This window comes from Amorphotheca resinae, assembly GCF_003019875.1.
Source record: "Amorphotheca resinae ATCC 22711 unplaced genomic scaffold M430scaffold_9, whole genome shotgun sequence".
NCBI classification, from domain to species: domain Eukaryota; kingdom Fungi; phylum Ascomycota; class Leotiomycetes; order Helotiales; family Amorphothecaceae; genus Amorphotheca; species Amorphotheca resinae.
This window is the reverse complement of record NW_020194479.1, coordinates 575,352-598,352: the sequence shown is the minus strand read 5'-3', so window position 1 is coordinate 598,352 and position 23,001 is coordinate 575,352. Positions and strand designations below refer to the sequence as shown.

Below are 23,001 nucleotides of genomic sequence, written 5' to 3'. Positions count from 1 at the left end.
CTCGTCCACGTTCATGGGCGGCACCGCCGGCTCCTGTGCACTCATTGTGTGTTTCGAAAATCGTGTCTGACGTGCTTATCGTGGATTTTATCGGGCCATTGAGGTGGGATGAAGAGGGTCCTGGTTTGGAATACGGCGGAGTAGGACAATTTAAGGATAGACGCCGCAAAACGATCGATCTGGCCACAATCCTGAGAGCGAGGGTCTATTGGTATTGTAGGCTGCACATGTTGAGGCTTTTTGTTCATCGTTAGAAAGTCTTGCGTGAGCAGGCCGTGTTGGGGACGGAGTAATTATTATCCATGAACCACTAAGTTGATAAGCAACTGGACCCTCCGACTTGTCTCAGATAGGAATGCTGTGCCGATATCAACCCAGGATCACGGGTGCCTATCAGGTGACTAGGTATCTTACCTAGGATTGCCTCGTACATAGTCTACCTTAGATACGTACATCCAGAAGTGTATTATTACAAGGATTACTAGACTGCCTCATGTACATCGTACAGAGCGAGCCGTCCAGAAGTGTATTGTTACAAGCATCAATAGGCCATGAAATCTCTCTGAAAGCATTATGCATTCTGTATAGACAAGGAGACGCAGACACCAGAGCGCCATGAATGATCCTCAACTACATACACATGATTGCTACTGCCTGGCATAAACAAGCCCAAGACGTCCAAAGAAGAGTGTAACAAAAAGCCTGGACGAAGGACCCCAAGAACGAAGAAAAAACATTCCATACTCTCCCTAGTCTAGCAGGCACATCCAGGGTCGTTCTCGATGTGAATGTTGATCGGATCTGAGAAATCCCCGCTGAACTCTTCTGATTCTTCTTGAGCTAGGGCATTTCTCGCAATGACTGGGGAATTATTCAATCATCAGCAGGAGTCCCCATAATCCACATAACACGAGATGCTACTGACCTTCAAATGCTTGTTCCACGTTGATAGCCTCCTTGGCACTCGTCTCGAAGTATGGAATCCCGCCCTTAGATTGGCAAAAGGTCATGGCACGTTTTGATGAAATCTGAAGTATCTTGTGAGTATTGCGTTCTCTTTAGAACTGGTCGTGTGACCTACCACTCTCTTGTTCTCCTCCACATCAATCTTATTTCCAAGGACAACCTAACTCGGTCTTAGCCTCTGGCCCACAAAAATACCATAAATAACTCACAAATGGGAAACTGTCCGGGTCTCGAGGTGATGCCTGGATCAAGAACTCGTCCCGCCAGCTATCGAGAGTATCGAAACTCTTGGAGTTATTGACGTCGTAAACCAGTACACAACAGTCTGCACCTCTGTAAAAGGCCACCCCTAATGATTGAAACCTCTCCTGTCCCGCAGTGTCCCAAAGCTGTAAACCCATCAGCCTCCGGTGTCTGAGTGTATTGGCGCAGCATAACGGCGTACCTGCATAGTCACTAAACGATCATCAACCAACACCTCCTTCGTCAAGAAATCCGCGCCAATCGTGGCCTTGTAGCTCGCACTAAACTTCTTGTTGACCTGCCCAGATATCAGCCTCTAGTTCTAGTATGTCGACTGTCGGAGTAGGTTGCGCGGCGTGTAGTAAGCAGTCATTGGACATACATATTGGTTCATCAAACTTGTTTTGCCAACACCGCTGTCGCCCAAGATGATAACCTGATCGACCATATTTAGTATACCACTCACGTAGCTTCCAGGTTCGAGAGGATATAAGCTGGGCGCACCTTGAGCAGGACCTTCTTCCTAGTAGACATCGTGTTGGCAAGCTACCGAGGCTGGGACGGTCGCGCGATAACTCTGCGTGCTCACACAGGGTGAAGGAAGGGCCTCGGAATGTATCGTTTTGGAGAACAATACAGGAAGAAGTTAATAACTCAAAGACTGAATCCCGTTCGGTGGTGTTTGCGTATGAAGCGATATTGTGTTGATGTCTATCGCTTGGAGCGCTTGTAATGGTGGAGCTCCAGCTTGCTTGGACGACGTCTGAAATCCCGCGCTAAGGCCGCTGAGCTTCGCCCTATCAAACCCCTTCCTCACACTGCATTACATCGCTGTGACTTCTAGGCCTCTGTGCCAAACACTACACCTTCACGAGTCGATCCAGCAATGCGGCTTCTCAAACTTATACATTGCAGGATCCAAAAATGAGTTCTTGGCGGGAGGAATACATCAAATCCCTCAACGAACGAGACGAGCGAGAGAAGGCCAGCTACGAGCGCTTCAGCCCCGAATTTATAGAAGCATGTAAATAGCATCCTAACCCGCTCTAGCACCCCATAAGCTAATATCCAGAAGACACGAAGCTTCTCGACCGAACTGCTGCCCTCGAAGCTGAAAAGGCTGCCAGTACACCCAGTTCGGAACCCGTATCCAGAGACCCCGCACTGCCCATACCTGCCAACGATGGGACGGCCCAGATCCGGCGAGATCTCGCTGAAGCGCTGCGTGCGAACGGACAGCTGAAATCACGAATCGCAGCCGCGGAGAAGGAGCTGGTGGCACTCAGAGCGAAGGCCAAAACGGACACGAAACTCGTTCAAGACCTTACCAAAGAGCGCGCTGTGCTCGCGCAGAAGGTTAGGGATAGAGATGAGGAGTTAAAGGGCAAGGCAAAGTTCCTAGTGGTATGCCCCCCTTTTGTCTCTATGCTGGTTTCCGGGTTTGCTTATTATGTCTAGGATTCGCAAGACGAGATCAGTGTGCTCAATTTGCAGCTTGATTCTTTTGAGAAACAGGTCAAGAAGCTCAAGGCGGATAACCAGCAGCTTATCGATCGATGGATGGCTAGTAAGGGTCTTGAAGCCGATGAGATGAACAAGGCACTAGGGGGGTGAACGACCTCTTGTCACAACATGTCATGGCAAGGAGGCCAACTTTAAGATGTCATGTGTGAGTATTCTTTATTTATCGTCACTATCATCTATTCATACTACAGTCATGCTATTCCAGACAGTCATGTTCAAACCCCAACTAATCAAAGCTCTAACCTAGCTTCAACTCAATTAGCCCAAATGTTCAAACTCCTTAAGCCTCCGATCATTCTTCGTGGAAATGTAGTAGTTCCCCGACTCGAACTTCCAGCTCACCCAATTCTCGAAGTACTGCTTCTCTATCCGGTCAAAGAGGTTAACAGGATCGTTGAGGGTCCGTGACTTCATCTTATCGTCCGACCCGACAAAAGGCTGTAGATGGACAACCTTGCACCCGTCCTTGACATCCAAGAAGAGATGGATCAGATCCCTATTAAGCATTGATCCGAAAACCTCATTGTTGACAAGAATCACATCCGCGCGCCTCATTGCCTCATGGATGGCGGTATTTTGCATGAAATCGCCTCGTACTAACCGGACATCCCCAGTCCGGATACCCCAGAGTCGACAGCGCGCCGCGAACTCCTTTTCCTGGGCGTCGGCAAGATCGCATGCATTCGGCATCATCTCACATCCCCAGCCCTCGCAACCGATCTCCAATGCCGCCTGCAAAACTACATTACCAACACCGGATCCTAAATCTACAAACACCTGATCCGATTTCAGGTGCGTCTCCTCAAAAATTTTGGACACAAAAGGTGGGAGGAGTTCGCCATATGTGTTTTCTTTGTTTTCTTTCTTGTTTTTAAGGGTGTCGACCTGTGGCGAAACCACGCGATCATAAACCTGTCGGAGAATCAAACGAACCATATCATAAGGTAGATAGTGCATGCTGTCGAGGTTCTTGGCAAGACTTCCGTTCTTAAGAGGGACCTCGAGTGCCTTGTTGTAGACATCCACGGCGTCTTTGAATCCGTTTAGTAACTCCTTGTTTCTGCTATCCCTTGAAAGCAGGTTCTTCGCTCTCACCAGCTTCCGTATAATGCCGGAATTTGGATCTGTGAATGGAAGTGCCTCCTCCTCTGTCAGATATATACTGGTGACTATTTCCGCGACATCGCAAATCTCTTGTGCTGGATCGATTTGTTCCTTCCCGAAGACGAGATCGTATCTAGGTGAACAAAGGTCAGCTCCATAGCTGAAGACCGGATACTGGGATATTGGCATACCTTTCCCGCTGCGACGCACTTGGATACCTCAGCTCGACAGTAACATTCTTCTCCTCTACCGCAGTGACAAGTTTTGATTTCCTGCTCGTAGAAGCGATATCCGCAGCATGGATCATGGGGAAGACAACGCCATCTTCCTCGGAGAAGGCCTTCTCTGAGCGAAGCTTTCGGTTCAGGTCCGGAGGCCTGTCAGACTTGTGTCTCTTAATTGGTTCATCAAAGGACGCCGGACTGTCCACGTCGTCATCGTCGCTGTCCGACTCGATCCTTTGTTGCACGGGCGATTTCTGTCTCACAGCCTTGCGCTTGCGCGGCTCAAGCCTGTCTGGTGTCGCAGTGGCAGATCTGGACTTTGCAGGCGATGTGCGAGTAGGAACTTGAGGTCGCTGAACTGTTTTCGAAGCGATTTTAGAGGGGAGCGGCTGGGGTTTCTTTGCTGGAGGCGCTTTCTCGACCCTGATCTTTGGAGGAACGACTGCGATTTTCGGGTTGGGCTTTGCTCCAAAATTGAACATGGTAACGAATGCGGATGCGAATCCAAAAGCAAAACCAAATGATAGTGAAACCGACAACGCAAATACCCAACGGAATGCAAAGAAAGGATGCGGGTTGGCGGTTGAGAGGGAGGGTGGTGGGCGGAAAGACTGTTTTGCCTTCAGAGTTTCGGGGTTTCGCGACGGAAGCTTTGGTCAGCCTTTCCCTTCGGCTTCCCCTTCGGCCGCAAGGGGTATGGTCACGTGAGACCGCCGCCACATACGAAAACCCACGAGGCTGAAGTTCCAGGAGGTCAAGGGCTGCTTTCACCACCAACCATCTACGAGTAGGTATCGACCCAGAGATGGACCATCCACCTTATTCGCTCGCGCTCGCTCTTTGTATGCGCTATCCGGTTCTCCATGTCCATTTTGTGGGCCAACTCCAATTGCAAGACCACAGAAGAGTCGTGACATAACCATCGAACGTCATTGCAAGATGCTGGGATTCTACAGGCCCCGCGCCCTCTCATAGGTTTAAGTCTTCGCCTCCTCCTCATCTTCACTTTATGTCTCCCTCTCTATAACATCTTGACTTCTACCGCGTGTGTACTGTCACCATGGCTGAACAAGAAATATATGGCTCTCACATTGGACTAGAGCCAGGCAGAGCGTCTGCGGCATTCAAGTCACTCGATTTTAGCCACAGCCCGGGCGCAGAGCAGGAACGTTATGCTTCCCACTTTGGCTTGAGAAGAGGAGCGGACTTGGACAAGCCGGTAGAGCCTACACCAAGCTCTGTACCACCGCCTGTTGTTGCTCCTCCTCCTCCTATTGCTTCTCCCAGCTTCACGCTGCCAGGCCCAGAGGTCAATACAACGGCCGTTGGTATCCTTAAATCGACCCTTCTACCCTCACTTGGTCTCCATTCTGGCCTCTCCCTCGTTGCCTACACGGGTGCCCGTGTAGCGGACCGCGTCGAAGCGAAAGATTGGCTATGGCCTTCTGGACAAGTCATCAACGCATGGTGGAGTGCAATTGGGACTCGCATTGTGAACGAGAATATCACACTCTCCGATGCCTTCTCGACGCTCAGCTACTCGGAAAAGCTGCTTCTCGGGGCTGTTACCGCCTGGGGTGGACGACTGTTCTACCGCATCGCGTCGCGAGGGATTGAAAGAGGTCGTGACGACCCACGGTATGAAGTCGTGAAGGATGAGCATGGGTTTTGGAACAAAGCATTCTTCACGACATTCTTACCTGAAGCATTTTTCCAAACTCTTATCACGCTACCATTCACACTGCCATTCCGGGAGCCTCAAGCCAGTACTAATACTACCTTGGACCTACCAGCGTATGCTGGATTAGCACATGGTCTTGCTGTATTCCTCTTCAGCTCTGGTTTTGGGCTCGAGGTGTTGGCAGATGTACAGCTTGGTAGGCACAAGGATAGCAACAGTTTAAACACGGACGGCGTGTGGAGCGTAGTCCGACATCCAAAGTAAGCCTCGTCAATGTCTTCAGTGATTGAGAGACGCTAATAATATGCCAAAAGCTACCTTGGCGACGCTCTCGTTCATGCCTCATTCCCTCTATTAGTTTACAGCTCTGGATTCGTCCACCCACTTGTTCTCCTCGGACCTATTGCCAACTACGTCTTCTTACGCTACGTTGGCGGGGACAGGGAGAACGAAGCACATCAAGAGCAGCGTTACTTTAAGGAGAAATTGCCGAAATACCAACAACTGCAGGAGTACAAGAGCCAGAAGAACAGTTTCTGGCCGAAGCTGAGCGAGGTACAGAACCCTTGGTACTGGACTATTGTGGCTCTGGGTGTAGGTGGTGTGGTCCTTGAGCGGGGTCTCCGGGACTTCCTAAGAGGTTGAAGGTCATGACTCGTAAATGTATTTACGCATCTGATTTTGGAAGCCCAAATGAGATATGCATTGAACAAATGCCAAGATCCCCCTCCTCCTTTGGTACCAAGGTGAAAGTGAGTATTTTGCGATGGTGATAAGTTGTAGGTAATACCAATATCAATCTTCAGACGACGTTGTTCAATTCATAACATTCTTCATAAGTCAAGCTCTTTCATTTTCATTTTCAGCTTCATTTTCAGCTTCATTTTCAGCTTCATTTTCATCTTCATTGTCAGTTAATAATCTCTCTATATATACAATTGAAAAGAGTTTTCCCATGTTAACCCTAAACGCCATCGCTCATGATATATAACCCCCCCCCCCGCCTTTACAGCGGCGGCAGATTCTCACGACAGATAGGACACTGCAAGCGGAACCGCATCCAGCCTTCAAGACACGCGCTATGGAAGACATGGCGACACGGCGTGACCATGTAGAGGCGACGACCCAGCATACCGACGACGCCGCCCGCGGCCGAGGCGTCGGTGCCAGCGGCCACGACGGGGACTTCGAGGACTTGCATGCAGATGGCGCAGTCGACGGTGCGGATGTTGCGAGCGGGGCCGTCGGACTTCTTGCCCTCGTCGCCGGTGCGCACGCGCTCGAGGGTCGGCGAGCCGGGGGCGCGGACCAGCCCGATGGGGAGCCCGCCCGCTTCGACGTTGTCTTCGCGGAGGATCGGGTGGTAGTCCCAGCCCTCTTCGGTCCAGCCCTTGGGGATGCCCCAGCGGGGACCGAGGATCTCCTGCGCGGCGAGTACCCAGATCTGAATCCAGACCCAGCCGGCCAATGCGGTGAAGGCTTTCCAGTCAGGCTCGGAAAAGAGGACGTTTTCTTCTCGTAGGTAGAAGTAGGCAAAAGGTAGCAGGCGCAGGATGGATTGGCCGATGATGAACTTCCAGAGCAGAGCTTTGCGACAGTTGCGGATTATGTTGCGGCGGATTTGGGGGACCCAGAAGGAGAGGTAGGCTACGGAGAGGAAGTGGATGTAAAAAGTGCGGAATGTGACGGGCCACGAGAGGGCAGACAGGGAGACAAAGAGGATGAAGGTCAGGGCGAGGACAAATTGGACGTAGACAGCCCCGAAATTGGAGGCTCGTGGTACCTGTTGAGTAGGTGTTGTAGCTCCTTGATTCGTGGTTGGAAGCGTTGGACGGGGAACTGCTGAGGCTGCGTTGGCAACTTCGGCGATTTCAGCGTCGATGTCCTGGTCAGAAGGGATAATGATAGGGGTATTGTTGGCAGTAGCCTGGGCGGTTGGGGCCGAAGCTGTTCCAGGCGGGGGAGCTGTGTCGGCCCCTGCAGCAGTGATTATAGGTGCAGACGATGGAGTCGGTGCAGGGCTAGGTTGAGGGGTGTTTGCTGCTTGAGCTGCCAGCTGAACCCGCAACCTTTCTCTCCGTTCCGGCTCTTGAACATTGTAAACAGCCGTGATAAATCGCACCCCGAGTGCCACTGACATCAATGCTGCGAAGGACGCCAGGAGAGCCGAAGGGAAAATATTCGGGGCTGTTGCACTCAACAGAGACAAACTCGAGAAGAGCAAGGCATCAGCCATGAGCATCATTGCAATCGTATAAATACTGATCCGCCCAACCGTGGAAGGTGTTGAGGCTTCCTTTGACTGCATCTTCAGAAGGAGCACCTGTCCAAAGATAACTGCAGCATAGACAAGTAGCCAGCTTTGGACTTGATGTAAGAATACTTCCTGCTTCCTGCCTACAAGATGATCTCCATCTTCGGAGGGAAAGGCAGGAGGCCCTTTGGACTCCAACATAAATCCACAATCGGGAGAGAATATGACCGTAGACATTCGCATCTTCGGTGCTGGTGGAGTGGGAGCCCCATTTGGAAATCGAAGCTCTTGCTCGATTTGCTGTACGATGCTGGCTGTATCCATATAATCGTCGTTTAGGGCCAGACCCAGGTCCAGTGGATACACTTGCACATAGACCACATACTCGCAATGCGGCGTTGACAAAGCAGAATCGCCCTGGCCATCTGAGCTTGATGACCAGGGGTTGTTCACCTCGGTCCAATAGGCCTTCTCCATCTTTTCGACCGTCTTCTCCAAAGTCTTGTTGAGCAGCATCTTACTCGAGGTGAAGTGATTCATATCCATGGTCAGATGCGGTAAGCCAAAGAGGCCAGCGAATTTGTCGCTCGTCGTGGTCATGAGCATGACGCCTTGTCTCGGCCAATGAACCCCATGAATCCTCATATCCCAGCCATCACCACTACTACTCTCGTCCTGGATGGTCATAGTGGCGGCGACCTCTCTGACCCAGCCTGAACCTAGGCTCAAGCCCTCGACATCCACAGCCTCCACATCCCTCTCATCGACCCTCAGCATAAGTTTTCCCTCCGTCCCCGTAATATTCCTATCCCACAGCTCCTCATTCCCCGACCACTCGACCTCCGGCGTAACCTGACTCAGATTATACCGCCTATGCCTCTCCTCTCCCCCCTCCAAGTCTCCCGTATACCGCACCCACCGCCCCACCACGATACCCGTGACATTCTCATACACCTCTCCCAACACCCCCGCCCTCAACTGGGTCTCGCGATCCAACCTCCACTTCCCGCCCGCCTCATCCGTGAACAGCGCGGCCCTCTCCCGGAACGCGCCCAAGCGGTCCCAGAGCAGGTCGTCCTCGGCGCGGAATCCCGTCAGGTTCAGGAACCGCGGCTCGTCGGCGGCGCGGGGCGCGAAATCCTCCCACTGCGTCGTGTTCAGCACGTCGAGATTCCGGCGCTGCCGCGCCACCTTCGCGGCGGCGTAGTCGCGGGGCGAGCCTGCGAAGCCCGGCGGGGGCCCGTTGTCTGAGGACGAGGACAGGAAGAAGAGCAGGATGACGACGAGCACGAAGCGGGCGTATTCTTGGGCGGCGGGAGCTTGCGGTGGCATGGTGAGCGATGGGTGGTGTCGTGCGATGGGCGAAGCTTCATCTTAGTTATCCTTAGGCCAGGGAGGGAAGCTCATGGCTGGATGGGAAAGTGGCAGTACTGATGGAGAGATATACTGGTGTGTTTGAATGGTATGGAAGTGCTGAGATGGAGAGCTGGGGGAGCTCGCGTGAGTGTCGACTTTGTTCGGTCGTCCGTCGGGCAAGGCTGCAAGGATCCACTTGCCTCAGCCGTGCAGCCCGCTCACTTATCTAAGGTAAATAACAAGAAGCCAGGAACACACGGATTCTGGCACCGTGCCAAAGGGAAGCCCTGCATTTCTTCGCGCCGTGCAATTGTCAATCGTCGAGGCCTTATCTATCTGTTGGAGCTGCGCATCGTCTCTGATACCATGGCATCGAGCCCATCCTCCAGCGCGCTGAACAACAGTCAGCAATCGGCGGATTCAGTTCGTCCCCCTCCGGCTCTCTTCTCTCCCCTTTCCACAGAGAGAGACTACCAAGACGCTTCTACTAACAACTTTGCCCTGTGCTAGGTAACATCAGACGCCGCTGCTCCCGCCGAGCTGTCCGCTGTCGTCGACGAGCTCTTGAATTCCCTGTCGAATAAATTTGCCAGCGTGTCTAAAGAGATCTTCTCAAAGAGTACGTCTTTCTGCTTCCCGATCTATGGTTTTGTTGATTAGGCTCATCGGGACTCTAGTGGACGATATGTCAAGACGGCTAGATAATCTTGAGGCTGCATTGCAAAGCAGCGGCACAGAGACAAGAGAGGGGGCGGGGAGCCCTGCGAGCAAGTGATCACGAATGTTTGACGAGATAAAGAGTGACGAGAGATGGCTGAGAGTATGATACATAGGATATACAAGGCGTTGTAAAGGGCGTTAAGAGGGCACCTAAATATAATACAAGTCAAAATGGACTACAGTATCAAAAACAAATCCATTCAGTATTGCACAAGACACCAAGCCCCAAGGTCAATTTCCTGATTCCTCGGTGCCACGCATATTCTTCGATCTCTACAGCTCATCCTTTCCAGACCCAGCAAGGAATCTCCTCAAGATGTTCGTCTTGCTGGTGAACTCATCAAGCTTCTCCGGCACCAAACCTCCCTTCTGGAGGATCTTGTCCAATCTCGCCAACTCCTTGGCAGCATAAGTCTCACTCTTGCTCAGCTTGTCAATGACCTTGATATAGTAATCGGCATACTTTTGTTGCGCGCCGGACTTGAAATCCGCAGCGGCCTTCGTAGCCTCAGCAGCAACCTCAGAGATGCTGGTGCCTCCGTTAAGCTTAGCAACAATTGTGTCCAAAGCCTCGATGGTACCGCCGTTCGCATCAAGTCTGCCACCAGGAGCGCGGTGTGTTCCAGCCTTCTCGTTGATGAACTTGACGAAGTCGGCCTCCGTGCGGCCACCAGTGTAAGCCTCGGGCTCCTTGCTGCCCTTGGGGAAGAACTTGATGGTTGGGTAGCTGGAAACGCCTTGCTCCTGGGCTGTAGCCTTCGCATTCTCGGCTTCAGCGTCAACCTTGGCAATGACAACGTTGGGCTCGTTGGCAAAGTCTTTGGCGACAGTTTCCCAGACTGGTGCGAGGTTCTTGCAGTCTAATTTGTGTTAGAAAGGGTTGTGGATAGGCAGTGGGTGAAGTGTTCTACTTACGGCCACACCATGGTGCAGTAAATGCAACGAGGACATTCTTATCACCGCCAATTTGCTCCTTGAAGGATTTGTCGTTGAGCATCTCAACCTTGCTGGGCTCAACCGCCTTCTTCTTTGGCACAAGGCCAGTCTTCTTCGTCAAGAACTGCGAGAGACTCTCCAAATCTCTCCCTCCATTGTAGTCCTCCGGCGTCTCACTCTTCCCATCGAAATACTTGATAGTTGGGAATCCCTGAATACCAAATCGCTTTCCCAGACTCTTTTCCCTATCCGCATCGACCTTGGCGATTGTGAGCTTGTCGTTCTTGGCAAATGCGAACTCCTGCGCGAGCTGCTCATACACCGGAGCTAAGTTTTTGCAGTGCCCGCACCACGGTGCAAAGAATTCAACGAGAGCTGGTTTTCCGGACAACACGATCTTGTCGAAGTTCGAGGGGATTAGATCAATGACCTCTGACTTCTCGTAGGGCGGGGCTGAACCGGGGCCGGCAGCCAGCGAGAGCGTAGCACTCAGGCCGGCGAGGAAGAGGTTCCTAATGAGAACCATTATGAAATATGTGTGTTTATTGAAATCCCTATCAAATGTTGGATAGTGAAAGGGGGTTTCCAATGGATGTTGCTTTTGTAGGAGACGCGGATTTCTAATCGCTGATATGGACACTTTTCAGATCTCGGATATCAGCCACAAGCTGTGGCTACCGTGGCGCAGCCTTAAAGTTGTACCTTAGGTATATTTGGCTGGCACTGATGCAAGTCACGGATTTGTTATTCTTGCGTTGGAAAGAAGTCATATAATTCTTCACTTGATAAGCATCAAAAAAGAAAGATACCTTACCTTACCTTAGTTACCTAGGTACCTTAGTATGAAGCTTCGTAAATCCCACATCCATCAAAAACTTGGGACTGACCCGGGACCTGTCCGGTGCCTACCTTAGCGGAGCAAAGAGATCCTGAACTATAGTGTAGATACGGTAAGCGAGAGTAAACGGTATTTTTACGGTGTAGGAGATTTAGACAGTAGTACTATAGTAAGCGAAAGATTTATGACTAAGCTCCCGAACGCCGAACGAAAACCGTCGGTAGAATTCTAGTAGCCTTGTACTTAAGGCACAAATTATACTCGGAAGTCTGTGATTTGATAGAGCCCGACGTTTAAAATAATTAGACGTAAGAATCGCTCGATTTAGCGAAAAGTGATGCGCGCGTAGTGTGCGGGCAGTAATTAGGGTAGTGGTTATAGTAGTGGTCCCGTAAGGTAAGCCTAGTAAGGGGCCTGGCTATTTGCTAAGCCCGCGTCGCGTACGGCTATACTAGAAATTAAGCGAATACCGTGTAGTATTCGCTTACCGTGTGGTGACGGGCCAAAGCTCTCACACCGTTTATTTCTCCCACACCGTAAAAATACCGTAGTTCGGGAGCACGTTGCTCCGCTAAGGTACCTATCCGGTGCCTATCCGGTGCCTATCGCATACGCAGAGGGCCTGCAGAAAATGCGATGTGCAACAAAAGTTTGAGCAAAAGTCCCAAGCATCCGATTGGTGCAATGGAACAGCAAGATTCGGGTGGCAGATCACGTGAACCAGCACTTCATGGCTTCTCACAACGTAGAACGTACCTACTAGGATCGGGAACGAGACGATGTTCAACCTTTGTTTCTCTGTCTTCTACCTTTCGCAATTGTCCTTCCTCCAGTAGTGTCCTTTCTCTAAACAAGCCTTGCTCTATCGTCTTCTCGGGATTTGAGGGGTGGTGCGCAGGGAATGTTGCCATATATGCTTTCCTAGTTGCCTCTGTCTAGAAGGGTTAACGAAGTCATAATCGTTACATTCCTTCTCTCAGAAAAGCCCTGCACCAATTCCACTCAGATTTCACTTGCCCTGCCTCAAGCTTGACTCCTGGTCTCACTGGGCCTTGTACCATCCGTTCCTGAGAAATTCGCCCTTGAGGTTGAGCTGCCTGTCCTTGATGCCCACGCTTTTGATTTGAGTGATGATAAGATTGGCAAACTCTCTAGTCCGTAGCTAGTAGTACTAGTGATCCTATCCGGACTGATATTCGCAGTTATCTCGACATGGTTGAACATTTCCCCGTCTTTTCTAAAGCGTTGGGCATACGTTCTATAAGGAGGCGTCGACAGATGCTGCAGATCCAGGTGCTATCTGACGCAGCTCAAGGATCGTGGCCAGTGAGGTTGAGGATACCTACTAGAGAATGACATTTCATAGTCACAATGACCAGGTCTCATGCCACTTGTGATGTCTCAACTCTCATTCTTTGGCTCAGAATTTCTGTGAAAGATGACACGCCCAACACATCCAGGTTGCCCTTGTGAAATTCCCAGAATCATATCCCACCTCGCTCTTAATTATCTTGTAATTCCATTTCCTCGATCATATCAGTACGATAGTCAGAACATCTTCGGGTCGTCGGATGTTCTGACCCGAGGGTTTTCTTGAAGCCATTCCAAGCTCTGTTGTAGAGAACAATGGCCATGTCGTACTTGCCTTGATCATGTAGTACTAAAGCGAGGTTATATACAGTCGCTAACGTATTAAGGTGCTCTAGCCCTAGTACCTCCTCGTATCCTGCTAACGCTCGCCGATTCATCGTCTCTGCCTCGTCGTACTTGCCTTGACCATATAGCACTACAGCTATTAACCTTGTACTACTCAAGATGCTCAAATGACCATCGACAAGACGCTGTTCTTGAATAGCTAGAGATTCTTGGATCTCCTCTTGAGCAATAACATAGCGGCCCTGGCGATGGCTATACCAAGCCATGTTGTACAAAAGATACGCGCGTGTGAGAAGATACTGCTCAGATGTCAACCCACACCTCAACACCTCGCGAGCATGAGGCGACAAGGCCTCACATGTCTTCCAGTTGTCATATTCTCCGGTCGGAAAAGCTTCTGACAGCGCATTTATTGCCTCTCCTTGCCACTTCTCAGTTTCTTCATCCTTCTCTAGCCACTTCCTCGTCGCGAGTTGCACAAGCCGGTGCATCTCAAAACTCTTGCCTCCTTTCTCTGTCGTGATCAAAGAAAATTCATGTAGAGGGGCTAGAGCCTCCTCAAGATCAAGTGGATCAGGATATTTAACACCGAGCAGGAATTCTGGAATGCCTTGACGATCAAGCATAGCCATGAAAGACAAGAGCTCGGCAGCTCTTGGCTGACTCCGCTTGATCTGATCAAATGAGATTTGCCAGGTCCTGATCACGGAGTTGGGAACACCGGGATTCCGTCTTAGATCCCCATGTTCTTCGTTTAATAGTCGGTATTGACTTCTTTCGTCTTGTTGATATAGGGTCAAGTACCTCCTCACGGTCATCCGTGTTACTCTGGCACTAATATACGCAGCGGCTTGAGTGATCGCAAGTGGGAGGCAGTCTAGCTCCTTTACAAGCTCGGTTCGCTCCGAGTGGTCAGAGATTCCATCTGGGATCTTATTACGAAGTAATAGTTCGGCATCGTCCGGCTTCATCAGATCGACTGTGATAGCGCTCGGGTCTCCAGTGCTGAGCCAAGACGCAGTTCTTCGGTCTCGTGTAGTGAGGAGGACAGATCCAGTTGCAGTCTGCGGGATATAGCTCGACAGTGGAGCAGCATTTTGAGTGTTGTCTCTGTCTTCAGATCTATGTTGTCTCTGGAAAAACACGTCGATATCGTCTGCATTATCTAGTATCATAAGCCAACGACCATTGTCGACATCACCAAGCCATCTCGAAACCAGGCCCAAGACGTCGGTCTTCGGATCGTCGCAGCCGGGTAGCTCGAGTTTAGTAGCAATGGATTTGTAGGCCTGTTCAAATTTCTCGGCGGTAGCCGCGTGAACCCAGAACACCCATATCTGAGGGTCTTTAGCCCTGAGCCGGTATGAGTATTCAATGGCGATCTGTGATTTACTAGGCCCTTGTTAGAAACGACGCAAAAAGGGCAGACAGAGACGTACCCGACTCCCCCCAATCCTACAAGTACTACTCGATTGTGAGAGTCTGCCTGGGAGAAGTGTGATTCCAGATCTTTAAGAATATCTTGTCTTCCGACAAACTTCCTGTCTCTATCAAATGGAACGGTAGATGTAGGTGGTCTCTTCCTCCGGGCAGGTGCTTGTAAAGGTCATCTCAGTTAGCTTTCAATTTCAAATTAGGTAAGAGACGAGATGGGAAGTTGCCGAAAGGCCATTTAGAATGCCAAAAGAAACTTGTAGCTTCAAGCCAAATTGACATCAGTCTCGCACCCGATACTGAGTTACGTACAAAATCGATCTGAAACAATTCTTCTAGCATCTTGCTCAAACTGCTTCAGATATCCCGCCGCCGTCTTATATGCTTCGGCGTTGCGACTATCAAACTTGACAATCTGAGAATGATCTGCGTTGACCGGGATCTTGACTTCAACGCTGTCCGGAAGGTCGAGAAGAGCCGAGCCAGAATCGATAGCTGTCATGTACGACCCTGTTCGACCCCATAATCCTGTCTCGGGGTCCTAACAGGCTGTGTTAACCAATTTTCCACTGTCAACACTAGAGCTTACAGAAACACCCTACCAGGTTCAATCGCCGTGTCTGCTGCGTCTCGTAAAAGCTGACAATCTTCCGATCACGGATCAGATTCTTAAAGTCCGCAAGCTGATATATCAAGAGATCAGACTTAGATTTGATCTGCTCAAGGAGCTCCGCCCTCGGATGATCGTCCTTTCTCATTATCATACGCTGGATATCATCGATCACAAGGCCCTTGTGCGGGGCGCCAAAAAATAAGATGCCGTAGGTCGCCTTGTGCAAAGCTGCGATTGTCGCATGGCCGCTTTCATCCGTCTGCACCGCTTTCACGAGGCACTAAGAACATTAGTCTTCCTGTATGTATGCCAGTCCCTAGCCATTAGCTGGTCAGACTTACATGAGCTAATATGATCCCCCCAAAGCTATGTGCGACGAAAAAGAGCGGTCGCTCCCTGAGCTAGCAGACGCCTTTATCAGAAAAGCTACTGACCAAAGCCAACCGTTTCTTCCTACCTCTTTCGTATACCTGACCCTCTTGATCCCTTCTAAGAATTCCCGCCCATAATCCATGATCGTGTCGATGCCGTGGCTGGATAGCTTCGAGTTATACCCGTAGATCATTGTTCGAGATCTTTCGAGAGGAAGTCACGAAGCCACATTCGCCCAAGGTTGCCCTTTCCCCGCCACGAGCCATACGCATGTCCGTCCAGGCCCGTGATGGCGATGATGCTGCAGTCAGGTAGGTTAGCATGAGGTTTGCACACGTCGACAGGAACTATAAGTACTCAGCAGTGATCGGCTGATCAGGAGCCGTGGGTGCAGCTGGGTAAAGCCGAAGAAATGGCGATCAAAGTTGATATCCTCATCTCCCATCTCGATCTGCCAATCGCCGAGAGGATTGACGTCGAGCTGCGATAGGAACTTGGGAGTGCCGCCTTTGAATTCCAGCAGCGCAGTCGAGGTCTGGTTGCTGTCACATGAAGGGACGCAGGCAATAGTCAACCCGAATCGCTGTCGCTCATCCTCCGTCAAGAGATCGCGGATCGTCTCGGATAGTGTCGTCTTGATGTCGAGCTCAGACTTGTCGAGAGGGAGGCCAGTCACCCGAAAGACTGTTGATCGAGGGCTGCTAGCCATGGCTAAGGAACCATGCAGTTCGTGTATTAAAAACCCCTTAGGCCACAGATCTATCGTCGTTCAGGTGAAATATTCCTGCTTATGAGGCTGATTTGTTGCTCGAAGGCGTCAGATGACTTCAGCCGCAGAAATGAGGTTCGCAGTGGGGGCCATTTGTGCCGCAGATAGCCTTTCACTTGATAAAGCCTGAATACGAGGAGGGGCTTTGGAGAGCCATCATAGAAGGATCAGTCTCTAATGGTTTGGGCAGGCTCAAATAATCGATGTAATTTCTGATCATTCCTTCATGGCCCTACAGATAGGTAGACGTCCAATCTTCTTATCGATGGGGTCACGGCACGAGCCGACGCGCGAAGGTTGTGGAGAAGTCTTCACTAGGACTTGCGCAAGCGATCATATCTAACTCACATATTGAGGGTCTGCAGATCTACTTGTCCGTCACAAGATTCGCGTGATCTCGGCGATCGATATGCCACCAATAAGGCTGAGGATTCCAGACGATTGTCTCAGCCATTTCGTGACGTTGACAACCTGAGATCTCAATGATTCTTTGGCCTATAGAACTAAAACCACCCTTTTCTCGATGCTAAAACCACCCTTTTCTCGACCCGTCCCTCTGCCTTCACCATCACAAATCACAACTGATAATGAAACTCCACGCAATACGCTAACTACCTCGATTCCTCACATCCTGCCCGCAGCCGTGCGTTGCGGCAATACTCTCGTACGAACAAAGGACGAACAAGATGCGTATTATACAAAGGAGCTTCGAACTGAGCGCCTTGATGAGATCCAGACATACCTGTGGTTAGCTGGCCTTCCCGGCTGCGCGAGAGCTCTGCATCGACAACTGCTTTTGGGCCGCGAAATCCTCATAACTGAGGATGTTAACGAGCACCTTGTTTGGTACGAGACACGCATCTTTGTAAAACCATTCCCGACTTTCTTGTTCAATCTCGACTGCTGGGAACAGAAGCTATGCAAGACCCAGCAACTGTTCGAGGCTGCTTGTAGCTTCCTGCTCTCGTATGCATGGCTTGTTAGACATGAGAGCGACCTCCGCATCGCACATGAGAAGGGGCTGCTGCCGCATATTATCGACTGGGCGACGTGGACAGAATTTACGGGCGATTTCCTCGACCACATGGATTTGCAGTCTTTGCGTGGCATCTCGCCGAGATTCCAGTATGGCGAGTTGCGGCTATCCCGGTTGGATAAGATTTATCGTCTCACCCGATTCAACTGGCGAGACTTTGTTCGAGGATATATGACAATATCGACGTGGTATCAGGACTTCTTTGCCCGGAATTTTGCTTGGTTGCTGGCAGTCTTTGCTGTAATATCTGTGGCTCTATCAGCGATGCAGGTAGTTGTCGCTGTGGCAAGAGGTGGCCGAGCTTTTGAGAACGCTTCTTATGGTTTCTCTGTAGCCTCGTTGTTCCTGGCAGCTGGGATGGTCCTGCTTGTGCTGCTTGTGTGGGTGATTCTCTTTGTGTATCATCTGGTCAGTACCCAGATGAATGATCGAAGAGTCATGAGCGAGAGAAGAAGCTTTGCGGCTGTTAAAGGAGACGTCGGGTGTTAAGATTTTGGAACCAGGTGGCCTGCCCTGTGCAATCTTGAGAGGCATGATGGCACTGCCTTGATAGGCTCTTTCATATGCAAAGTGGCTCCTGTGAGTCTCATTGCTTCGACGATAGCGGGAAGAAGCTTTATTTCCATTACCAATCCCTTGGACGTCCCAAGTCAAGGGACGGCAGTGAGCTCCTCCGACCCCCCGCAAGAGAGTGAAGAGATTCCAATCCGTGTATTCCTTACACTAAAATCTCCCAGTCGAGAACAGCATACCACCACCAGCCGTGTTCGCGAGAACGAGCTATGAGCAGGTCCGGCAGGACGTTGAATTCAGTTGCTGTACTGCTCTAAGATATTCTGGTACAAAATCAATGTCCGCATTTTGGCGCTTGTATCATGTTATAAGTTATTTTCACCGTACGAGAAGCGCAAGGCATAGAATTTAGTTCCTGGTAAAGTGGATTTAGTTCAAAGGATACTTGTTACCCTCCAGAGGTTACTACCAAATTTAGGTAAGATACCTTAGGTAGGTAGCTGTTTACTTTAGACTGGGAGGTTTACTGAATAACAGTAATCTAGAAACAGAACACGCATGCCTACGTTACGTTATGAGTGTGACCCTTGATAGATTCCCTGATTTTCGTCGTGCGGTTCAAGTGCTTGCCCTTCTTTCAAAACTAACATAGCAGCACGAGTAATAAATACAAGGGAGAACACTGTAATAAGCTGGATCATGGGAGCCCAAAATATATATGTCTTGCAAACGTCTTCCGGATACGTCAAATACTGGGGCAATGTAGATAGTTAATTCATCACCACTTTGGGTTTGGAGGGCAGCAGTTGGCCTCTTCATCCACCATGAAAACGAACGGTGCCATGTTTATTTTCGGGCTCAATCTAGAAATTGGATCGAACGCTAGAACGAGTAGAAGGTTTGGAGGGAAGTGTCCGTGCAGACTTGGGTAGCTGGGTAGCTGGGTAGCTCAGGGTATCTGATGCTGTTGGTTATAACTTATACTACACTATAGTTTTCCGATCCTCCTCCGAATATGTCGCGGAAGGTCGATACGTACAACCCAACGATTACTCGAAACCATGGTGGGGTTGGTGGGCGCTCATGTGAAGCTGATGAAAATCCCCCGCGCTTGACCTTACCGCGAAGGATGAAGGATGGGCGGCCCCGTGACAGCAGTGCTGGGGGGCACGAGATGCGATAATTGGAGATGGAGACTTGCGATTGTTCCTCCAGGATGACGGTGTGCAAGGACTGAAGTAGCCGGGTATCCAACTCGATGACATCGATGCCGTAAAACTCGGAATCATTGCATTATTCGCCAGCAAAATACCAGCCACCCACCAAGCCGAGGCAGAAATCAGAATCCGACGCCATTCAGGTACGCGGATACATGAAGAAAGGCCACAGGGGTTGTTTCGGCACACCCAACCAGAGAGCGTGGGCGCAGCAAGCACATCGACGTCAAACAACTACAACATACATACAACATACACACATACAAACCTGATCCTCCCGTTGCCTCCGACTATTCGTTCACGATTTCTCCTCATTCATCTCTGCACACCAGCTTGCGTCGGAACCGAGCCGAATTGTTCGCGCGGCTTCACAACGCCCCATCACCAGCCTCCGGAAACGAAACACAAGACACTACGACACTACGACACTACTCTACAACAACAAAGAAACTGGCTGGCAGTGGGCAGTCTCATAACCACAACACCCGAGCAAATGTCTACTACCACAGTGACTCTGACAATGGCCCAAGCCGACCAAGCAGAGTGTACCTGTCCCAGCTGTGGCATCAGTCTGCCCAGCCCCTCCATTGCTCTCGACGCCCAGAAGCAGATCGAGGACCTCCAAGCGCAAGTCCGGCTTCTAACGCAAAAGGCCACCGCAGCTGGTAAGCTCCTCTCCTCTCTCTCCCAAAACTCCAGCCCCAGCTACTAACACCAAGCACAGTGGACAAATGGGCCGACTACGAAGACGAGATCGCCCAGCTGCGCGCCCAGAACAGCCAGCTCCAACCCGAAGGCCGTCCCGAGTCCGCCATAAGCAGCGTGCCCTTCGACGAGCGCTCGCCCTCTCCCACGCGAAACTCCAATTCCTCATCGACCCCCAGCGGGGGGCTCTCGAACCGACTCTCGGCCTTCCTCTCATCGCGCAAATCGACGCCGAATCTCAAATCGCACCCCTTCCCGCCGCCCGTCACGCCCCCCTCCACGACCGACCTCGTGGCCGCGCTGAACCGCGAGCAGAGCCTGCGCGAGGGCGCCGAGCGCAAGCTGAGCGAGGCGTCCGGCGAGCTGGAGGAGCTCAGCGCCCAGCTCTTCATGCAGGCTAATGAGATGGTGGCCGCGGAGCGCAAGGCGCGCGCCAAGCTCGAGGAGCGCGTCGAGGTCCTGGAGCGCCGCGACGGCGAGAAGCGCAAGCGGCTGGAGCGGCTCGAGGGCGCGGTCCAGCGCATCGAGAGGGTGAGAGGCTTGCTGGCTCCCGGCATGCCGCGCTGAGGAGCTTGCGTCAGCGCTGCGAGCGATAGCTGCCGAGTATGTATCATGAAGCGTGTGATACACACCTCATATACATACACATACGTCAATCTCCACCCTACCTACCTACCCAAAAAATCCCACACACCAAGAACCTCACCAGCATCACCAACATCAGCTCTCACCCCCGCCCTACCACAAAACCCCCCTTATTACCTACAAACACAACACAACCTCTCCACCCCAAGTACCGAGCCCCGCCCGCCCGCTATCACAATCTTGCAATTTTGCGGTGGGGTTGAGAGAGGAGGGGGTTGAATGGCAGATTTGAATTTGGATTTATTGGTGGTGATGGAGGGATGGATTGGTGGATTGCAAGAATGATGAAATTAATGATATATGGCATAATGGAATGGAATGGATGGAATGGATGGAATAAAATGGGAGGGAGGGAGGGGCGGGGGGGAAAATACCCCATCCGAATACTGACCCACGCTTGATTTGAGAATCTTGATTGATTGAGAGGGAGGAAGTATTACTTACCTTACTTACTTACTGTGGCTATTATAGGTAGTAGTAGTTGATAGTAGTAATAAGAAGAGGATAAGGTAGATAGGTATCTTAGGGGATTATGGATATGAATTGAATGAGTGGATGAATTTTGATCATGCTGCTTTTTTAAGTTTATTTTATTTCATTTTGCTTTCATTTTGTTTTGTTTAGATAATTCCTAGATAGATATATGAAAATCTATATCTAATATCTAGGTAACGTAACGTAACGTAACGTACAGGCACAGAAAGAAGCAATCAGTCAGTCAGATCCCCCATTACCCATCCATCCATCCATCCAGCTATTATTTCCCAATCGTCAAGAACAAGCGATCCCCTACATCGCCCAGGCCGGGTCTAATCATGCCCTTCGCATCAACCTGCTCATCGACGCCAGCGACCCAGATCTCAGTGCCCTCGGGCCACTCCTCAGCGGCCTTCAGGACGCCGGGCAGGGCGCCCAGGACGGCGATCACGAGGATCCGCTGCACGCCCCACTCCTTCAGGGTCTGGATGGCGGCGGCGCAGGTGCCGCCGGTGGCGATGATGGGGTCGAGGAGGATGGCGAGGGAGGAGGCGGGGGAGGCGCCCGGGGAGGAGGGCCGGTGGTAGGGCAGGTTGTTGTAGTACTCGACGGGTTGGAGGGTGGAGGGTTCGCGGAAGAGTCCGAGGTGGTGGATGGGGACGGGGGCGGGGAGGAGGGTTTCTATGGCTGTTCGGGGGGGTTAGTATGGTTCTCTTTTTGAGGGGGTTCGGAACAGAAGAGGGGGGAGGAGAGAGACGTACCACCGACCATACCGAGTCCCGATCGTAGAATGGGAACGAGGGAGATGGTGGAGGGCGAGATGGTAGTGGTGGTGTATTCATAGCCGAGGGGGGATTTGGCCTGCGCGGATAGGGGATCAGTTGGGTGGATATTATTGAGAAGAGAAGAGGGGGAGGTACGTACGGGAGGACCGCTCTTGGTGGTGAGGCTGGCGGCGAGGGCTTCACAGCCTATGATGAGGGAGATCTCGTGGATGAGGGCCTTGGTCTCTCGTGAATTGGCGGTGCTGTCCCGCAGCTGCGAGAGCTTGGCTTGGAGACAGGGATGCGAGGAGACGTGGACGTTTGAGGGGAGTGATTGGGACATTGTGAGTGAGTGAGTGAGGATTAGGTGATGATCGAGAGAGGGAGAGGAAGAGACGGTGAGAGAGAGGGGGAGAATGGAGGGGAAGGGAAAGAAGGGAGTGGTTGTTGTTGGGTATACGTTAATATGTGCAGGAAGTGAGGGAGACGAAGAAGGGAGATATAAATATAAAAGTCCCGGGAGGCAGAGAATGGGAACGAGGACCTGCTCTCAGATGGGACGGTGAGGGAGGACTGATTGATTGGTGCAAGAGTGGATGGTTGATGTGGTCGACGATGCGCAGCTCACCTCCGGCAAATCGATAAGACTTCCTTATCGCGGACTATCGATAATCCGGCCGTCGCCCCTCGCCCGGAATGTGGAGGAGGAGAAAGCATTACATGAGAAGAATTGCATGTATCAGAGAGAGATCAGAGGCCACCGACAACTGCTTCTTTCTCCCCGGAAGGACTATGGCTTGAAGAGGCCCTAAGCAGAATGGAAGACGACGGCATCGGCGTGTCGTGCATTTTGGCTTTGCGGGCATATTGCATTGGATATTGGGCAGAAGGGGAGGGGTCCTGGAGGATCAACAAGCGTATAGCACGTGCCATGTAAGCAGCGGTCATTGTGAA

The 23,001-nt window shown here is 51.2% G+C and overlaps 12 protein-coding genes across 12 annotated transcripts; 5 read left to right on the top strand and 7 right to left on the bottom strand.

Annotated features, from left to right (window-relative positions):
• Nucleotides 1-528: 528 nt before the first annotated feature.
• M430DRAFT_124717 (hypothetical protein) lies at nt 529-1,928 on the bottom strand. The gene is made up of 7 exons (XM_024861924.1): nt 1,714-1,928; nt 1,592-1,645; nt 1,412-1,507; nt 1,176-1,355; nt 1,082-1,126; nt 926-1,028; nt 529-861 (listed from the first exon to the last, which is right to left on the bottom strand). The coding sequence occupies exons 1-7, from the start codon at nt 1,741-1,743 to the stop codon at nt 755-757; spliced, it is 615 nt and encodes a 204-aa protein (XP_024718940.1). The 5' UTR covers nt 1,744-1,928; the 3' UTR covers nt 529-754.
• A 205-nt stretch (nt 1,929-2,133) lies between these two features.
• On the top strand, nt 2,134-2,823 carry M430DRAFT_20862 (hypothetical protein; the record flags this gene model as incomplete). Its single annotated transcript, XM_024864387.1, has 3 exons — nt 2,134-2,233; nt 2,285-2,613; nt 2,668-2,823. 3 exons carry the CDS (start codon nt 2,134-2,136, stop codon nt 2,821-2,823), a joined length of 585 nt encoding a protein of 194 aa, XP_024718939.1.
• A 50-nt stretch (nt 2,824-2,873) lies between these two features.
• M430DRAFT_68103 (hypothetical protein) lies at nt 2,874-4,718 on the bottom strand. Its single transcript, XM_024869327.1, has 2 exons — nt 4,029-4,718; nt 2,874-3,970 (listed from the first exon to the last, which is right to left on the bottom strand). Exons 1-2 carry the CDS (start codon nt 4,541-4,543, stop codon nt 2,992-2,994), a joined length of 1,494 nt encoding a protein of 497 aa, XP_024718938.1. The 5' UTR covers nt 4,544-4,718; the 3' UTR covers nt 2,874-2,991.
• A 403-nt stretch (nt 4,719-5,121) lies between these two features.
• On the top strand, nt 5,122-6,387 carry M430DRAFT_106290 (hypothetical protein; the record flags this gene model as incomplete). Its single annotated transcript, XM_024861071.1, has 2 exons — nt 5,122-6,002; nt 6,057-6,387. The coding sequence occupies 2 exons, from the start codon at nt 5,122-5,124 to the stop codon at nt 6,385-6,387; spliced, it is 1,212 nt and encodes a 403-aa protein (XP_024718937.1).
• Nucleotides 6,388-6,733: 346 nt separating this feature from the next.
• M430DRAFT_36156 (hypothetical protein) lies at nt 6,734-9,467 on the bottom strand. The gene has a single exon (XM_024866880.1). It carries the CDS (start codon nt 9,326-9,328, stop codon nt 6,749-6,751), a length of 2,580 nt encoding a protein of 859 aa, XP_024718936.1. The 5' UTR covers nt 9,329-9,467; the 3' UTR covers nt 6,734-6,748.
• A 108-nt stretch (nt 9,468-9,575) lies between these two features.
• M430DRAFT_68100 (hypothetical protein) lies at nt 9,576-10,410 on the top strand. Its single transcript, XM_024869326.1, has 3 exons — nt 9,576-9,775; nt 9,863-9,971; nt 10,030-10,410. Exons 1-3 carry the CDS (start codon nt 9,719-9,721, stop codon nt 10,125-10,127), a joined length of 264 nt encoding a protein of 87 aa, XP_024718935.1. The 5' UTR covers nt 9,576-9,718; the 3' UTR covers nt 10,128-10,410.
• Nucleotides 10,346-11,534, bottom strand: M430DRAFT_105722 (hypothetical protein; the record flags this gene model as incomplete). Its single annotated transcript, XM_024861023.1, has 2 exons — nt 10,346-10,932; nt 10,988-11,534. 2 exons carry the CDS (start codon nt 11,532-11,534, stop codon nt 10,346-10,348), a joined length of 1,134 nt encoding a protein of 377 aa, XP_024718934.1.
• A 1,705-nt stretch (nt 11,535-13,239) lies between these two features.
• On the bottom strand, nt 13,240-16,318 carry M430DRAFT_43765 (hypothetical protein). Its single transcript, XM_024867647.1, has 7 exons — nt 16,279-16,318; nt 16,007-16,222; nt 15,891-15,950; nt 15,539-15,829; nt 15,249-15,477; nt 14,942-15,098; nt 13,240-14,894 (listed from the first exon to the last, which is right to left on the bottom strand). The coding sequence occupies exons 2-7, from the start codon at nt 16,112-16,114 to the stop codon at nt 13,349-13,351; spliced, it is 2,391 nt and encodes a 796-aa protein (XP_024718933.1). The 5' UTR covers nt 16,115-16,222; nt 16,279-16,318; the 3' UTR covers nt 13,240-13,348.
• Nucleotides 15,611-16,720, bottom strand: M430DRAFT_43764 (hypothetical protein). The gene is made up of 4 exons (XM_024867646.1): nt 16,279-16,720; nt 16,007-16,222; nt 15,891-15,950; nt 15,611-15,829 (listed from the first exon to the last, which is right to left on the bottom strand). The coding sequence occupies exons 1-2, from the start codon at nt 16,628-16,630 to the stop codon at nt 16,098-16,100; spliced, it is 477 nt and encodes a 158-aa protein (XP_024718932.1). The 5' UTR covers nt 16,631-16,720; the 3' UTR covers nt 15,611-15,829; nt 15,891-15,950; nt 16,007-16,097.
• Nucleotides 16,721-17,178: 458 nt separating this feature from the next.
• M430DRAFT_36153 (hypothetical protein) lies at nt 17,179-18,695 on the top strand. Its single transcript, XM_024866879.1, has one exon. It carries the CDS (start codon nt 17,214-17,216, stop codon nt 18,213-18,215), a length of 1,002 nt encoding a protein of 333 aa, XP_024718931.1. The 5' UTR covers nt 17,179-17,213; the 3' UTR covers nt 18,216-18,695.
• Nucleotides 18,696-19,949: 1,254 nt separating this feature from the next.
• On the top strand, nt 19,950-20,728 carry M430DRAFT_52137 (hypothetical protein; the record flags this gene model as incomplete). Its single annotated transcript, XM_024868276.1, has 2 exons — nt 19,950-20,121; nt 20,181-20,728. The coding sequence occupies 2 exons, from the start codon at nt 19,950-19,952 to the stop codon at nt 20,726-20,728; spliced, it is 720 nt and encodes a 239-aa protein (XP_024718930.1).
• Nucleotides 20,729-21,511: 783 nt separating this feature from the next.
• On the bottom strand, nt 21,512-22,650 carry M430DRAFT_124697 (hypothetical protein). The gene is made up of 3 exons (XM_024861923.1): nt 22,208-22,650; nt 22,045-22,144; nt 21,512-21,970 (listed from the first exon to the last, which is right to left on the bottom strand). The coding sequence occupies exons 1-3, from the start codon at nt 22,388-22,390 to the stop codon at nt 21,564-21,566; spliced, it is 690 nt and encodes a 229-aa protein (XP_024718929.1). The 5' UTR covers nt 22,391-22,650; the 3' UTR covers nt 21,512-21,563.
• Between the last annotated feature and the right edge of the window lie 351 nt (nt 22,651-23,001).

Coding starts and splice junctions, on each gene's coding strand:
- M430DRAFT_124717 (XM_024861924.1), bottom strand. CDS start 1,743: ATGTCTACTAGGAAGAAGGTCCTGCTCAAG. Junction 1,356..1,411: donor ATCGTTTAGTGACTATGCAG/GTACGCCGTTAT, acceptor ATGGGTTTACAG/CTTTGGGACACTGCGGGACA. Junction 1,127..1,175: donor ACCCGGACAGTTTCCCATTT/GTGAGTTATTTA, acceptor AGACCGAGTTAG/GTTGTCCTTGGAAATAAGAT.
- M430DRAFT_68103 (XM_024869327.1), bottom strand. CDS start 4,543: ATGTTCAATTTTGGAGCAAAGCCCAACCCGAAAATCGCAGTCGTTCCT. Junction 3,971..4,028: donor AGTGCGTCGCAGCGGGAAAG/GTATGCCAATAT, acceptor TTGTTCACCTAG/ATACGATCTCGTCTTCGGGA.
- M430DRAFT_36156 (XM_024866880.1), bottom strand. CDS start 9,328: ATGCCACCGCAAGCTCCCGCCGCCCAAGAATACGCCCGCTTCGTGCTC.
- M430DRAFT_68100 (XM_024869326.1), top strand. CDS start 9,719: ATGGCATCGAGCCCATCCTCCAGCGCGCTGAACAACAGTCAGCAATCG. Junction 9,776..9,862: donor GTCAGCAATCGGCGGATTCA/GTTCGTCCCCCT, acceptor GCCCTGTGCTAG/GTAACATCAGACGCCGCTGC. Junction 9,972..10,029: donor TAAAGAGATCTTCTCAAAGA/GTACGTCTTTCT, acceptor TCGGGACTCTAG/TGGACGATATGTCAAGACGG.
- M430DRAFT_43765 (XM_024867647.1), bottom strand. CDS start 16,114: ATGATCTACGGGTATAACTCGAAGCTATCCAGCCACGGCATCGACACG. Junction 15,830..15,890: donor GGGGGATCATATTAGCTCAT/GTAAGTCTGACC, acceptor TAATGTTCTTAG/TGCCTCGTGAAAGCGGTGCA. Junction 15,099..15,248: donor AATTGTTTCAGATCGATTTT/GTACGTAACTCA, acceptor GACCTTTACAAG/CACCTGCCCGGAGGAAGAGA.
- M430DRAFT_43764 (XM_024867646.1), bottom strand. CDS start 16,630: ATGGCTAGCAGCCCTCGATCAACAGTCTTTCGGGTGACTGGCCTCCCT. Junction 16,223..16,278: donor GATCAGCCGATCACTGCTGA/GTACTTATAGTT, acceptor ACCTGACTGCAG/CATCATCGCCATCACGGGCC.
- M430DRAFT_36153 (XM_024866879.1), top strand. CDS start 17,214: ATGCTAAAACCACCCTTTTCTCGACCCGTCCCTCTGCCTTCACCATCA.
- M430DRAFT_124697 (XM_024861923.1), bottom strand. CDS start 22,390: ATGTCCCAATCACTCCCCTCAAACGTCCACGTCTCCTCGCATCCCTGT. Junction 22,145..22,207: donor CCACCAAGAGCGGTCCTCCC/GTACGTACCTCC, acceptor CTATCCGCGCAG/GCCAAATCCCCCCTCGGCTA. Junction 21,971..22,044: donor GGGACTCGGTATGGTCGGTG/GTACGTCTCTCT, acceptor CCCCCCGAACAG/CCATAGAAACCCTCCTCCCC.